At 36.7% G+C, this 14,888-nt stretch overlaps 1 protein-coding gene across 2 annotated transcripts in view; it reads left to right on the forward strand.

Annotated features, from left to right (window-relative positions):
- The window catches only part of UBXN2A (UBX domain protein 2A), a 48,808-nt gene that overhangs the window by 32,751 nt on the left and 1,169 nt on the right, over positions 1 to 14,888 (forward strand). The window contains exons 5-7 of one of the 2 annotated variants that reach the window (XM_061211102.1): positions 4,252 to 4,389; positions 5,855 to 6,013; positions 11,148 to 14,342. In XM_061211102.1, the coding sequence (XP_061067085.1) occupies positions 4,252 to 4,389; positions 5,855 to 6,013; positions 11,148 to 11,340 (490 nt within the window). In that variant the 3' untranslated portion in view covers positions 11,341 to 14,342. Of the gene's footprint in view, positions 1 to 4,251; positions 4,390 to 5,854; positions 6,014 to 11,147; positions 14,343 to 14,888 lie in introns of those variants that run through there. The other variant, XM_061211103.1, reaches the window with a different exon arrangement.

Raw genomic sequence — 14,888 nt, forward strand, 5'->3', positions numbered from 1 at the left:
GGATTTTTTTCATAAGATGAGTTTTCTTAAAAGAACCACAGCTGTAATTTTGAAGGGTCAGGAATTTGAACTCTGACCAACCAAAATCTGACTTAAATTAATTCACTTTGCCAATTGTTACTTAATACCACATAACATCCTACGTGTCTTTTTTTGGTTTTTTTTTTTTTTTAGCTGCGTTGGGTCTTCCTTGCTGTGCGCAGGCTTTCTCTAGTTGCGGCGAGTGGGGGTTACTCTTCGTTGTGGTGCGCAGGCTTCTCATTGCGGTGGCTTCTTGTTGCGGAGCACAAGCTCTAGGCACGCGGGCTTCAGTAGTTGTGGCACACGGGCTCAGTAGTTGTGGCTCGCGGGTTCTAGAGCTCAGGCTCAGTAGTTGTGGCACGCGGGCTCAGTAGTTGTGGCACACGGGCTCTAGAGCGCAGGCTCAGTAGTTGTGGCACACAGGCTTAGTTGCTCCACGGCATGTGGGATCTTCCCAGACCAGGGCTCGAACCCGTGTCCCCTGCATTGGCAGGCAGATTCCTAACCACTGTGCCACCAGGGAAGTCCCAATATAATATACATATATATATATTTTTTTAATTTTGACTGTCTTGGGACTTACCTCGTCATGCAGTGGTTAAGAATCTGCCTGTCAGGGCTTCTCTTTTGGCGCAGTGGTTAAGAAACCGCCTGCCAATGCAGGGGACATGAGTTCAAGCCCTGGTCTGGGAAGATCCCACATGCCTCGGAGCAACTAAGCCTATGCGCCACAACTACTGAGCCTATGTGCCACAACTACTGAGACCCATGCGCCTAGAGCCCGTGCTCCTCAACAAGAGAAGCCACCACAATGAGAAGCCCGTGAACCGCGACGAAGAGTAGCCCCCACTAGCCACAACCAGAGAAAAGCCCACGTGCAGCAACAAAGACCCACTGCAGCCAAAAATAGATAAATAAATAACTTTATTTTTAAAAATAATAATATTGTTAAAAAATTTTTTTGACTATCTTGAAATACTTGACTATATCTGTGTATTGTTTTGTTACAATGATGACCCATAATTTTTATATATATACTTAGTTGTTGATAATATGATTATTTCTTATGTCTCCCACTATCAAAAAATATCTGTGACTATCCTTGTATTTAATTTTTAAAAAAATAATAACTTTATTTTTTAAATTACCACTTTATTGAGATATAATTAGCCTACCATAGAATTTACCCTTTTAAAGTATACAATTCATTATTTTTTAATATATTCACAGAGTTATGCAACTATCAGCACTGTTCATTCAGGAACATTTCTTCACCCTAAAAGGAAACCCCATACTAGTAATCACTCTCCATTTGCCCCTCCTCACAGCCCTGCGCAACCACAATCTACTTTCTACTTTTATGGATTTGCCTAGTTTGAACATTGCATATAAATGGAATCATTTTATGTCTGATTTCTTTCACTCAGCATAATGTTCTCAAAGTTCATTCATGTTGTAGCTTTTAACAGTTCTTCATTCCTCTTTATTGCCAAATAGTGTTGCATTGTATGGGTATACCACATTTAGTTTATCCATTTATCAGTGGATAGATATTCGGGTTATTTCCACATCTTAGTTATTACGAATAATGCTTCTACGAACATTGTGTACAAGTTTTTGTGTGGACATATGTTTTCAATTCTCTTAGGTCTAGGAGTGGAATTGTTAACTCTGTTTATGAAGAACTGCCAAACTGTATTCCAAAGTTACTGCACCATTTTATATTTCCACCAACAGTGTATGATAGTTCCAGTTTTTCCATATCCTTGCCAACACTTGTTAGTGTCTCGTTTTTTAAATTATAACTATCCAAGTGAATAAGAACTGGTGTCTTGTTGTGGTTTTGATTTGCATTTCTCTAATGACCGGTAATACTGAGCATCTTTTCATGTACTTATGGACCACATGTGTATCTTCTTTGAAGAAATGTCTCTACAAATCCTTTGTCCATTTTTTTTTCCCTTGCCTATTTTTAAAATTGGGTTATTTGCCTTGCTGTTGAGTTGTAAGAGTTCATGATGTATTTTGGAGACAATATTCTCTCCCATTCTTTGTGTTGTCTTTTCATTTTTTGATGATGTCCTTTGAGGCATAAAAGTTTTAAATTTGATGAGGTCTGATTTATCGTTTTGTTTTTTTTTTGTCACTTTTGGCTCTGGTGTTATATCTAAGAAACCATCGCCTAATTCAGGACCTTGAAGATTTTACTCCTATGTTTTCTTTTTCTTTTTTTTGTTTTTTAATATTTATTTTATTTATTTGGCTGCGCCAGGTCTTAGTTGCAGCATGTGGGATCTTTAATTGCAGCACGTGGGATCTTTAGTTGATACATGCTGGATCTTTAGTTGCAGCATGTAGAATCTTTTAGTTGTGGCAGGTGGGATCTAGTTCCCTGACCAGGGATCGAACCTGTGCCCCCTGCGTTGGGAGCACAGAGTCTTAACCGCTGGACCACCAGGGAAGTCCCTTACTCCTATGTTTTCTTATAATTGTGCTTAAAGTTCGAACTGAACCTCCGATTACTCTTTCATGATAGATTGATAGAAAGAAAATTAATGAATAAAAAGCATGAACATTCTTTCAGCAATTGATGCTCATATTCATGCTTCTGCTTTCCTAAAAAGATATACAAAATTAAATATCTGTCCTATGGCACTGTCCTTAGTACATGATTTTATGTGTAACATCAATTTAATTGTGCAATGTACTTATTTTGGTCAGTTTTTATTTCAGAAAGGTTGATAGTATTCTACATCTAACCAATTTTCAATATATACATACACATATACAGGTCTGTATATATGTATATGTACAATGTATATACAGATTTTAAATGGTTCTATATTATATAATATAATTAATTTGGAATCTTTTTCAAACTAATACAAAAGTTGCAAGTGTGGTACAAAGAACTTTTCTAAAAGCATTGGAGAGTAAGTTGCTAAAGTGATGCCTCATCATCCTGAATACTTTAGTTTGTATTTTTATTAAAAAGGAAATATATTTTCCTATGTAACCACAATACAACCATCTATTGATGTATAATATTATTACCAATTATTCCTCAGAATGTATTCAGGTTTCACTTTTTATCTTAATATTATCCTTTATAGCAAAAGCATCCAATTCAGAATTACACATTGCTTTTAAATGTCATGTCTCTTTAGTCTCCTTCAGGAGGGAACAGTTTCTCAGTTTTTGTTTTTGTCTTTTTTTAATGACCTTGACACTTGAAGATTATGGGCCCAAATTATGTAGAATGTCTCAATTCAGATTTATCTGATTTCCTCCTCATGATAAGATTAAATTACACATTATTTGTAGTAATATCACAGAAGTAATTCTATCCTAACTTTAGTAGTAAGTTGTTCTTTGCTTTTCTTTATATTTTTTCATTTTATCTGTTTATTTGAACTCTATGTAAATGTAATATGTTTATTTTTTGTGTCTACTCAGCTTATTTCTTTGGGATGTTCATCCATGTTGTTGCATATAGTTATAGTTGGCATGAATCCCAGAAGCAACATAAGAAAGATAAATTTGATTATGTAAAATCAAATGCCAAACTGGGAATACTTGTTTCACATATATCCTGTAAATGGAATATATACATATTTCTTACAAATCAGTAAGAAAAAGATGAAAAGAGTATTTTATATGTTTGTACCATTTGATCTACTTTATAACAGAATAACAGTGTGCATGTGGTAAAAATGAATGATATATATCCATATACTAACATGAGAAGATTTCTGTGGTATATTGCTTTTTTTTTTTTTTAAAGCAGTTTGCAAAATACAGAATAATGTACATAGAATGATACCATCTTTGGAAAAAATATAATTATTATGTGGAATTTTACTATGTAGACAGAGAAAATTTAGGAGATACACCCCAAAGTTTTTTATTAGAGGGAGAGTGGAATTATAAGGGCTGTCACTTTTGGGGGAGGGGGCTGTCATTTTCTTTCTTAAGTCTATGTGTTTACATTTTTTTATGTCTTGTTTTTCTAGAACTAGCATGTAGCTATATTTTCATTTTAAAGAATGAAGTAAGAGCTTGATTTTTCTCTAACTGTATTATTTTAAATACATTTAGTTTTTATTGTATAGAATATATATGCCTCTTATTTCTGTATATTTTTCTATTCTTTTTACATGCACAGTATGTTTTTCAGAGAAAGAAAAAACATATTAGGGGCTTTATCACTTTCTTTCTTTACTTTCCAAGGGAATTACCTTTAGAATTACAGGGAGTTTTTGATAAAGAGGAGGTTGATGTTAAAGTTGAAGATAAGAAAAATGAAGTATGTATGTCAACGAAGCCTGTGTTCCAGCCCTTCTCAGGACAGGGTCACAGACTGGGAAGGTGAGTAGGCTCATGATCTGTAATTTCCATAAGCAGAGGTTTGACTAATATTCAGCTTGTCATTATTTTACTATGTAGACCACATATATAGAGTTATCATTTCTCCCATTGGAAATGAGATTTTTCATGTTAACTTTTATGAGAACTTCTAAGTCATATTCACCTTAGTGTAAATTAACATATGCTGGCACTATACTAAAAAGTCATGGCGGCTTTTTTGGTTTTATCCGATCAGAAGTGCCTGGCTTAATGAGGACGTTGGGCAAAATTGGGTGGATAAATCATTTTTTCTCCCTTGCACCCACCACTTGAGCTTTGCCATTAATGTCAGAGTACGTAGGCTACTGTTTGGACATAGGGTTCTGTATTATAGTTACCAATGCCTTCAGCATTGTGTTCTCTGATCATTATCTGAATTTTGAGGTAATAAAAGTGAAACAATGCCTGATAAAGTTAGTATCAGAGCCTTTAATTATTGGGTTGGCCAAGAAGTTCGTTTGGGTTTTCATAAGCTCTTCCGAAAAACCCGAACGAACTTTTTGACCAGCCCAATATTTTCAAACTTTGCAGTATTCATCTTATCTAATTATGCCTATGGCAGAATATGCAAAGAGGTTAAATATAGGATTGCTTTCATTTTTATGAATTCTCATATATTAATTATCAAGATTGGTAAGGTATATAAATGCATATTCATCCACACATGTAAAAATATCCCAATGTGACTTTCAGAGTGATGAGGGAATACTTTGTTTCCTTTCATTTCCTTTATAACCCAAGGACTGTTCTCTACAGAGAACTTATAATTTCTTTTAGAAATTTTAACCTGGGGGGTAGGTAAAGGTAAAGTCCATAGATCTGTTAGCACTATAAAATTGTTCTGTAAGGCACTATTCAAATACATAAGTATACTCCTCAAGTATACTTACGTAACAGTCCACAAGCTTACAAATTACTTAGATGTGCATAATTTTATTAGATTCCTATAATCATCATGTATGATGGATATAACTGATATTAATATCTTTATGTGTTAGGGAACAGCTGTGACTAGCTAAAATCTTCCTAAAAGCTATACTTACTGTAAAGTTTTTATAGTAATTGTTTTTTTTTTTTTAATTTATTTATGGCTGTGTTGGGTCTTCGTTTCTGTGCGAGGGCTTTCTCCAGTTGTGGCAAGCGGGGGCCATTCTTCATCGCGGTGTGCGGGCCTCTCACTATCGCGGCCTCTCTTGTTGTGGAGCACAGGCTCCAGATGCACAGGCTCAGTAATTGTGGCTCACGGGCCCAGTTGCTCCGCGGCACGTGGGATCTTCCCAGACCAGGGCTCAAACCCGTGTCCCCTGCATTGGCAGGCAGACTCCCAACCACTGCGCCACCAGGGAAGCCCCCATAGTAATTGTTTAATGATAAAGTTCTGCTTAATGAAAAACATGCATCTGACTTGTTGTCTGGATTTTCTTAGTGCTACACCAAAAATTGTTTCTAAAGCGAAGACTATTGAAGTTGAGAATAAAAATAAGTTGTCTACTGTCCCACTAAACAGTCTGGAACCCATCACTAATATACAGATCTGGTTAGCCAATGGGAAAAGGATTGTCCAGAAATTTAACATTTCTCATAGGTGAGTCTTCCATTTCATTATTTGTCTGATTTGTTCCCTAAGTTTTAATTGTATTTCTTCTTTTCAGGTCAGTCAACAGCTATTTTTAAGAACTAAGGATCTTAATAAATAGTTCTCTAAACATAATGTTTCATGACAATGGAAATTCTTGGACATTAATGAAGTATTTTCAGTCTGTTTTATGTATTATCATTTCATTAGTTTTCCTGCTTACCTAGATACATAATTTTTTAAAAATATTTTTCATTGTTTATCTGAAATGCAAATTGAAGTGTGCATCCTGTATCTTTTTTTTTTAATTTTTATTTATTTATTTATTTATGGCTGTGTTGGGTCTTCGTTTTTGTGCGAGGGCTTTCTCTAGTTGTGGCAAGCGGGGGCCACTCTTCATCGCGGTGCGCGGGCCTCTCACTGTCGCGGCCTCTCTTGTTGCGGAGCACAGGCTCCAGACGCGCAGGCTCAGTAATTGTGACTCACGGGCTTAGTTGCTCCGCGGCATGTGGGATCCTCCCAGACCAGGGCTCGAACCCGTGTCCCCTGCATTAGCAGGCAGATTCTCAACCACTGCGCCACCAGGGAAGCCCTAGATACATAATTTTAAAAGAATTATTTTTAATATGTTTTTAAGTTGATCATTAGCATTATGTGTGTATTTTTCTGTTAATTGTAGAAAAGGAATGATAATACAGGAAAGTACTGAAAGAAATTGAAATCAAGTTAAATTCCATCACCCAGAGATAATCACTACTACTAGTTTGATGGATTTTTCCAGTCTTTTATCTCATCTTAAAATGTTTTTTCATTTTAATTAAAGTAGGAACATGTTGTATATAGGTTTCCAAGTCCCTGGGACCTCCTTTAAACTTTTCACATCTTCCCATCATTCTTTGAGCATTTTCTTGTTTATTGGCACAAAATTTTTTTTCAGGTTTGTTCTGTACGTTTTCTAAGAAGCCCTGGTTCTTTTTAGTGGCCAAGGGTATTGAGGATCTGGTTACTAGGTATACTTATTGCCACCATTCCCAGGCCCTCTGAGTGGAAAGAGCTACAGGTGTCTATACATACATACACATATGCATATATATACACACACTAACACACACATTTACATCTGTATTTCTATATCTTTGCATAGCAAAAACCATGAGTTCACATAGATACCTCTAATTTCAGTCCACCACCACAGGGTTTATTCTAGTTTTCCCCTTTCCGTATTTGTAACTACTTCACTTTCTTCAGTTTAACTTTTTTCAGTGAGAAACTTGGCTCCAGTTATTCTCAATACATTTATTTATTTATTTTTTGAATATTTATTTATTGGTTGCCCTGGGTCTTAGTTGCGGCAGGCGGGCTCCTTAGTTGTGGCTTGAGGGCTCCTTAGTTGTGGCATGTGAACTCTTAGTTACGGTATGCATGTGTGATCTAGTTCCCTGACCAGGAATTGAACCCGGGCCCCCTTCATTGGGAGCACAGAGTCTTAACCTCTGCACCACCAGGAAAGCCCCCAATATATTTATTTATTGATCAGTTCTCCTACATGTAACCAGTCCCCTTCTTCTACTGCTGCCTCCTCCCCAGCCTGGAAGCCTTCCTCTTCCTGCTGGGTCTCTTGACACTTCGCATCATGCCAGTGACCTGTTTGCCCTCCTGGGCTCTGGAAGTCAGTGCTGCCTATCCTCCCCCATGAGTGGTCACTCTCCACCTCTTTCTGGTTCTGACACACTGCAGTTGACCCCTCCTCTGTATGAATGCTCTTTTTATTCTGCTTGAGACAGCCTGTTGTGCACCACCTCTCCTATATTCCTAACCCAACTTGGCTTCTGACACTCTGCACTGAACACCTCTTCTGTGTGGACACACTCCTAACCCTGCTCGTACTGCAACCGTCCCCACCTGCCTCCCTCTACATGGGCGCCCTCCTCGTGCTGGTCAGACTCTGACACCAGGAAGATGGGCCGCTTTCCTGTGCAGACGTCCTCTTCACCCAACCTGGACTCGGATTCCCTGATCTGGGCCACCACGACTCCCTCTCATATCTGGCCTGTATGCCAGTAGGTTCTCATTATTATCTATTTTATACATAGTAGTGTATATATGTCAATCCCACTCTCCCAGTTCGTCTCACCCTACCCTTCCCCTCTTGGTAACCATAAGTTTGTTGTCTACAACTCAGGTTTGTTTCTTTTTAGGGAAATAAAATATTTTAATCCCAACTTCTTTGTCTAGAAAAATACTTCTGGCATTTTCAGTAACAAATAGTCACCTACCATTTTTTTTCCCTGAATGACTTGAAGCATTTAAAAACCTTTGACTGGGGCTTCCCTGGTGGCGCAGTGGTTGGGAGTCTGCCTGCCAATGCAGGGGACACGGGTTCGAGCCCTGGACCGGGAGGATCCCACATGCCGTGGAGCAACTGGGCCCGTGAGCCACACCTACTGAGCCTGCGCGTCTGGAGCCTGTGCTCCGCAACGGGAGAGGCCGCGACAGTGAGAGGCCTGCGCACCGCGATAAAGAGTGGCCCCCGCTCGCCGCAACTAGAGAAAGCCCTCGCACAGAAACGAAGACCCAACACAGCCAAAAATAAATAAATAAAATTAAAAAAAAAAAAAAAAAAAAAAACCTTTGACTGGCCAACGGTATTTATTAAGTGATAATCAACCAAGCTTTGTTTTTTAACTGGAATGTTTAGTCCAGTTTTTATAATGTTTTATAATATCCTGAACTAGTTAGGTTTAAGGCTACCATCTTGCTCTTTGTTTTCTCTTTACCCCATGTCTTTTTATTCTTCGTTCCTCCTTTCTTGCCTCTTTTTGAGCTTAATGAGTATTATTTTTTATCCTCTCATAGCTTTTTAGATTGGCATTTCTTTATTCTCGTAGTAGTATTGTAGAGATCACAGTACACATTTTTAATTTTTACTGCACGGTTCCTTTCATCTTTAGTGGGTTTTTTTGTATTTATATTCTTTTCCATAAGCTTTAGCCTTTCGTTATCCAATTTTTGGTACCCAAATAAATACAAGTGACCATTTTCTTGATTTTTTTTGGTAACCTGCACAGGTTAACAGAGTGGCGATTGGTGAATTTGATTGAATGGGAAAATTCTGTCTTTGGCGATGCTATATTTCATTAATTTTTTTTTTAAATTTTATTTATTTATTTAGTTATTTATTTATTTTTGGTTGTGTTGGGTCTTCGTTTCTGTGCAAGGGCTTTCTCTAGTTGCGGCGAGCGGGGGCCACTCTTCATCGCGGTGCACGGGCCTCTCACTGTCGTGGCCTCTCTTGTTGCGGAGCACAAGCTCCAGACACGCAGGCTTAGTAGTTGTGGCTCACGGGCCTAGTTGCTCCACGGCATGTGGGATTTTCCCAGACCAGGGCTCGAACCCGTGTCCCCTGCATTGGCAGGCAGATTCTCAACCACTGCGCCACCAGGGAAGCCCCATTAATTCTTGTTTGCACATTTTTTCACATTTTAACATCTCTGAAATGGGGATGCATCCTTATAATTTCTTGTTGGCCATATGGCAGTCATGACACAATTGTCTTTGCCTTGGCATCTGCCTCAAAGCATGCAGAACAAGTGTCAGCTCAATGAAAGATCATCCCAGAGACAGTAGTGGAGCACTTTTCAAAGTACTGCTGTATCATCAACACACCCGATGATGATACCGAAGGGAGTATTATATGGAAAAACATGTACATCAATGACTGAATCAGAAGTGATTTGAAGGATCTGAGTCTGAATAACGTTCAACTGTTAGGAATGACTTAACCATTTTATTCTAATCTTATTATGGAAGTAAGTGATTTGATGAATGTTTGTGTGAAAATTAGTTAAAAGTGCTCTTTCAATAAATATAAAAATTCTAAGTGTTTAAGAAACTAATTTGTCATAATCTGGATTTTTTTAAATTTTAGTAGTATATAAAATGGCAAGTCTTAGAATCAGTGGCATCTCAGGGGGGTTTTTTGGCCGTGCTGCCTGGCTTGCAGGATCTCAGTTCCCCGACCAGGGATTGAACCCAGGCCACGACAGTGAAAGCCCAGAATCCTAACCACTAGGCCACCAGGGAACTCCCAGTGGCATCTTAATTTCTATGAACTGTATATGTACTTTCCCTTTCTATATACACACGCATATACTTACATGAACATAACTTTGAGCTACCTTCAAGATTGCAGTGATTGGGAGGACTTCCCTGGTGGCGCAGTGGTTAAGAATCCGCCTGCCAATGCAGGGGACACGGGTTCGAGCCCTGGTCCAGGAAGATCCCACATGCCGCGGAGCAACGAAGCCCATGCGCCACAACTACTGAGCCTGCACTCTAGAGCCTGCGAGCCACAACTACTGAGCCCATGTGCCACAACTACTGAAGCCCACACGCCTAGAGCCCGTGCTCCGTAACAAAGACAAGCCACTGCAATGAGAAGCACGTGCACTGCAACGAAGAGTAGCCCCCGCTTGCCACAACTAAAGAAAGCCCGCGTGCAGCAACAAAGACCAAATGCAGCGAAAAATAAATAAAATAAATAAATTTTTAAAAATCACTGTTATTAAAAAAAAAAGATTGCAGTGATTATATTACATTATAGTGTTCATTATACTAACTGAAAATCTACCTGCACTGGGTTAAGAATTTTCTTAACTAGATTTGAAGCACAGCCTGACGTTGTATTGAAGAGATACGGCCTGTGTCTGTGTAGGATTACTGGTTGGACCATTTCTGATCCATTCAGAGCAAGATATGTAGATTTTTCTGTTATAGAAACTTTCAGGCATATGTAAAAGCAAAGAGATGATATAGTGATCCATCATCACTCAGTTCCCACTGAACTATGTTAAGCAAATCCCAGACTTCATATAGTTTCATATGTAGATATTTCAGAATGTGTTTCTAAAAAATAGAGACTCAAAATGTAACTATAATACCCTTGTCACATCTAAGATAAGGAATAGTGATTCCTGACTATCATCAGGGGTGAACCTTTGAAAGATAGCCCAAGTGAGTAGTTACATCATCATAATTTGATTATTCTGTATTAACATAGCCAGGTATCATCACAAGTTATTACCTTAAATTAGCTAATTCAGGTTTTCATAAAATTATATTAATAGTTTGTACTATTTTACAGGGTAAGCCACATCAAAGACTTCATCGAAAAATACCAAGGATCTCAAAGAAGTCCTCCCTTTTCCCTGGCAACAGCTCTGCCTTTCCTCACATTGCTAGATGAAACACTCACACTGGAAGAAGCCAATTTACAGAATGCTGTAATCATTCAGAGACTCAAAAAAACCGCTGAACCTTTTAAAGAACTTTCATAACATTGATTTTTGATACACTAAGTGGAAAGTTTCCAGAAAAATGATGGTCATAAGTGGACATGCACACCAAAATGGGGGGGAAGTCAGATTTGCTGGGCTTTGCACTATTTAACTCCCTTCTGGTGAGAAGATTTTAAAATAAGTACAAGTAAGGAAAATAAACTATGACTGGAAACTATATTCAATGAACTTTTCCCAGAAGGCTACTCAGAAAGAAAAATAGACTTATTTTCAAATACCAGTTATTTAACGTAAGATATATTAAATAACTATATCATTTAAAATCTTAATACGGTATAAATTAGCAAATATGTTCATAGCATCTTTCATTCAAACATCATTCCCAAACAGCAGTGGTTTGTTTAAATGTTAGCTGTCTCAGATTTTTTTAAATAGCAATACATTAAAAAATTATACATGGCAGGTTAAAAACATCAATGCAATTTTTTTGTATCTGAAATACAATCAAAAGGCTGGAAGGAACTGCTTTCACCACAGCTATGCCTAAACCTCAGAAGTGTTCCCAATTTGCATTGTCTAATGGCAAGATACACTCAAATATTAACTTGGCAACAGTATCTGGGATGTATTTTCATTTAAGAGTAAAATTGTGTAGTTTAGTATAATGTCAGTATCAATCTGCTGACATACATTTCAACATTTTCGAAACGTATAAATTTAAAAGAATTCTTTTTTCTTTAGGAACCGCAGTTTATCCCCTACTTTATTTTCTTTCAAAAATTAGGGGTTCTTAGTTAACATTTGGAGTGGGCCATTTGTTTGCCACCACTCACGTAGAATCTAATGCTAGTGTTGTCACGTTACTAATTGACATTTTTTAAATGCGTCGTGTAAAGTATGGTTTTCTATTTCATACATCACACAGCCCATTTATATATTAAAGGATTATTTATTACATTCTGATGTCACTAAGGAAAACATGCTAGATTTTTAACTAAAACTGGTTACACTTCAGTATTTCCCTGTCAGATTAAATCCCCTTGCCTGACAATAAGTTTAAGAAGCTTTTTGCAGACGATCTATTGAATCATATTTAAAGTGAAATATACATTGAATGTGCCAAGGAACTAAGTGGCCATGCCTAACAGCAGTAATGTTCATAGGGTGCTGGATGTCTGCTGGAAAGAGCAGTTCTCAAACTTTTTGGTCTCAAGACCTTTTGTTTATGTGGGTTATAAATACTAATATCATATTTAAAATAAAAAGTTATAAAATATTCATTAAAAATAATAAACGTGTTAATATAAAGAACATATTTATGAAAAATGTCTATTTTCCAAAATTTAAAAAGATTTAGTGAGAAACGTGGCATTGTATTTCATTTTTTGTAAATATCTTTACTGTCTGATTTAAAGAAGACAGATGGAATCTCATCTGCTTCTATATGTCTGTTGCAGTATCACACATGTAGCCTATAGTAAATGCTACTGTACATTCATGAGAAAGTGAAAAAAAGCAAATAACATCTTAGTATAATTATGAAAATAGTTTTGACCTTGCAGAACCCTTGAAAGAGCTAATCTTATAAAGCAGTGATTTGCAGTGATTCTCAAGCCTTAATATGGAAGAATCACTTGGGAAGCTTTTCAGAATGCCTATTACCTGCCACCTACCACACACATTTTAACGATTCGTTGTATTTGGGATGGGTTCCAGATGTCTACATTTTTAATCTCAAGTAATTCTTAGGTATGTAGTAGGAGAACCAGTCTTGAGGAAATCCTGCACTAAGCTTCCACCCTAATAAAATAAAACCTGCGTGCTGCACCATGGACAGTGCAAGACTCAACTGAAATCGGACTGTTAGACCTTTAAATTTTATTGTATCCCACCAGTTTGTTCTTAGACTGTCCTCCCACCCTTTAATTCTGAACTAATCATAAGATAAACCTGTGCTTTATCTTCTGTAAGCACAGCTGAGACAAGGCTGCAACATTTAAATGAGGTTTTTATTAAAGGCTCAGGGATAACAAAAGGGAAATATACACATAACTAGATGACCTGATTTATAAGATATATCTTATGTTTGAAGTTCATTTTAAGAATGCTTCCTTTTCTGGCTCTCAGCCTTCTAGGTGGTAGAGGTCTTTTTATCAGTAGGAGAGGGAGAACAAAGGAGAGCCTTTTCCTTTTGTCATTTACCCTCAGAAATGAACAGGTATATAATAGAAAATATTTATTGTCTGTAACGTTTACGGCTGTGGTAGAGCCGTCTCTTTAGTAAAACAAAAATAATGGCATTCTTAAAAAAGTGAGGGGATGGTAAAATCAGATATAACGTTAAGTCATTGTTAATATATTTTCAAGAATCTGTAAGAAAATGTTTCATATAGGCCTATCATGAAGCATTTTATAATTTTCATTTGCATAAATATAAGTCAATTTTTGATTCTCCATATATTTCTATAAAGGGACTTCTTGTTGGAAATATTTTTCTTGTACATATAAAAAGGCCTCCTTTGTGGATTTTCCAGTTTATAGTAATTATTAACCAGAAGACACATTAGAGGTTTTCTTGTGTGTACATGCAGAATACACCCCAGTGAGAAGTTCTGTAGAGAAAGACCTGTCATCAGCAAGAACCCTCATTTTTGTAACTGTGAAAACTCTAATTAATGTGGATGATATTCTTAAAGGTTTTCTAAAGTGAGAACCATCTGATAAAGCTTTTTACATTAAAGTTAAAAATTCTAAAGTTGTTAATTAAATATGTAGAATACCCAAAACATATTGACTTTAGAAAACAAACTGAATTTAGCAAGGGAAGGCAAACTTGAAAATAAAGCCAGCATCTTAGATGTGGAATACAATTTGACCTAAGTAGTTGTTGCAAAAGTGTCATCAATCAGTTTAAAACCATTGTTGGGGGTAATATGCAGAAGTACATATCTAATTTTACAGATTCTAATTTATTGGTTAAATTACTATGCATTATCCAGGTTATAAAGGTGATCTTATTTATTTTATATACTTCTGTCATTCAGAATACTTTTCATTGTACTTAATTGTGTTGAAATTATGTATGCATCTATTTCAGTGCCTTAAAGTATTTTGAAAGCAATCTTGCTAATGGTTAAAGAACTGTTGTCTTAAAGATGAAATACTGTTCATTAAAAGGATCAGTGAGATAATTTACATTTGTTTGTTATGAAATAGTTACATATGGATGCATTTGTCATTTTTATTTGGCAGGGTCATTCAGTTTGAGAATCAGCAAACATTTATTAGGTGCTTTCTGTTTGCCAGGTACTTTAACCAATGTTACTTTCATTTAGTACTCAGAAGTGTTAAAATGTGATATTTTTAATACTAACTCAATGGTTGTGTTTATTTCTTACACCATCCTTTGTGTCCTTAGTTGAACTAGCATGAAGAATCCTTAGTAAGATTTACCCCTTTGCTCTTAGTACAAACCATTTAATTTAAACATTGCTTATCACACTGAATCTTCAAATAGAAGTGGCTTATTCAGTAGACTAATATTTGGCTCTTTGTCACTTGATTTAAATGTATGTTTTTTGCACAGA

This window comes from Eubalaena glacialis, chromosome 14, assembly GCF_028564815.1.
Source record: "Eubalaena glacialis isolate mEubGla1 chromosome 14, mEubGla1.1.hap2.+ XY, whole genome shotgun sequence".
Taxonomy (NCBI): Eukaryota; Metazoa; Chordata; class Mammalia; order Artiodactyla; family Balaenidae; genus Eubalaena; species Eubalaena glacialis.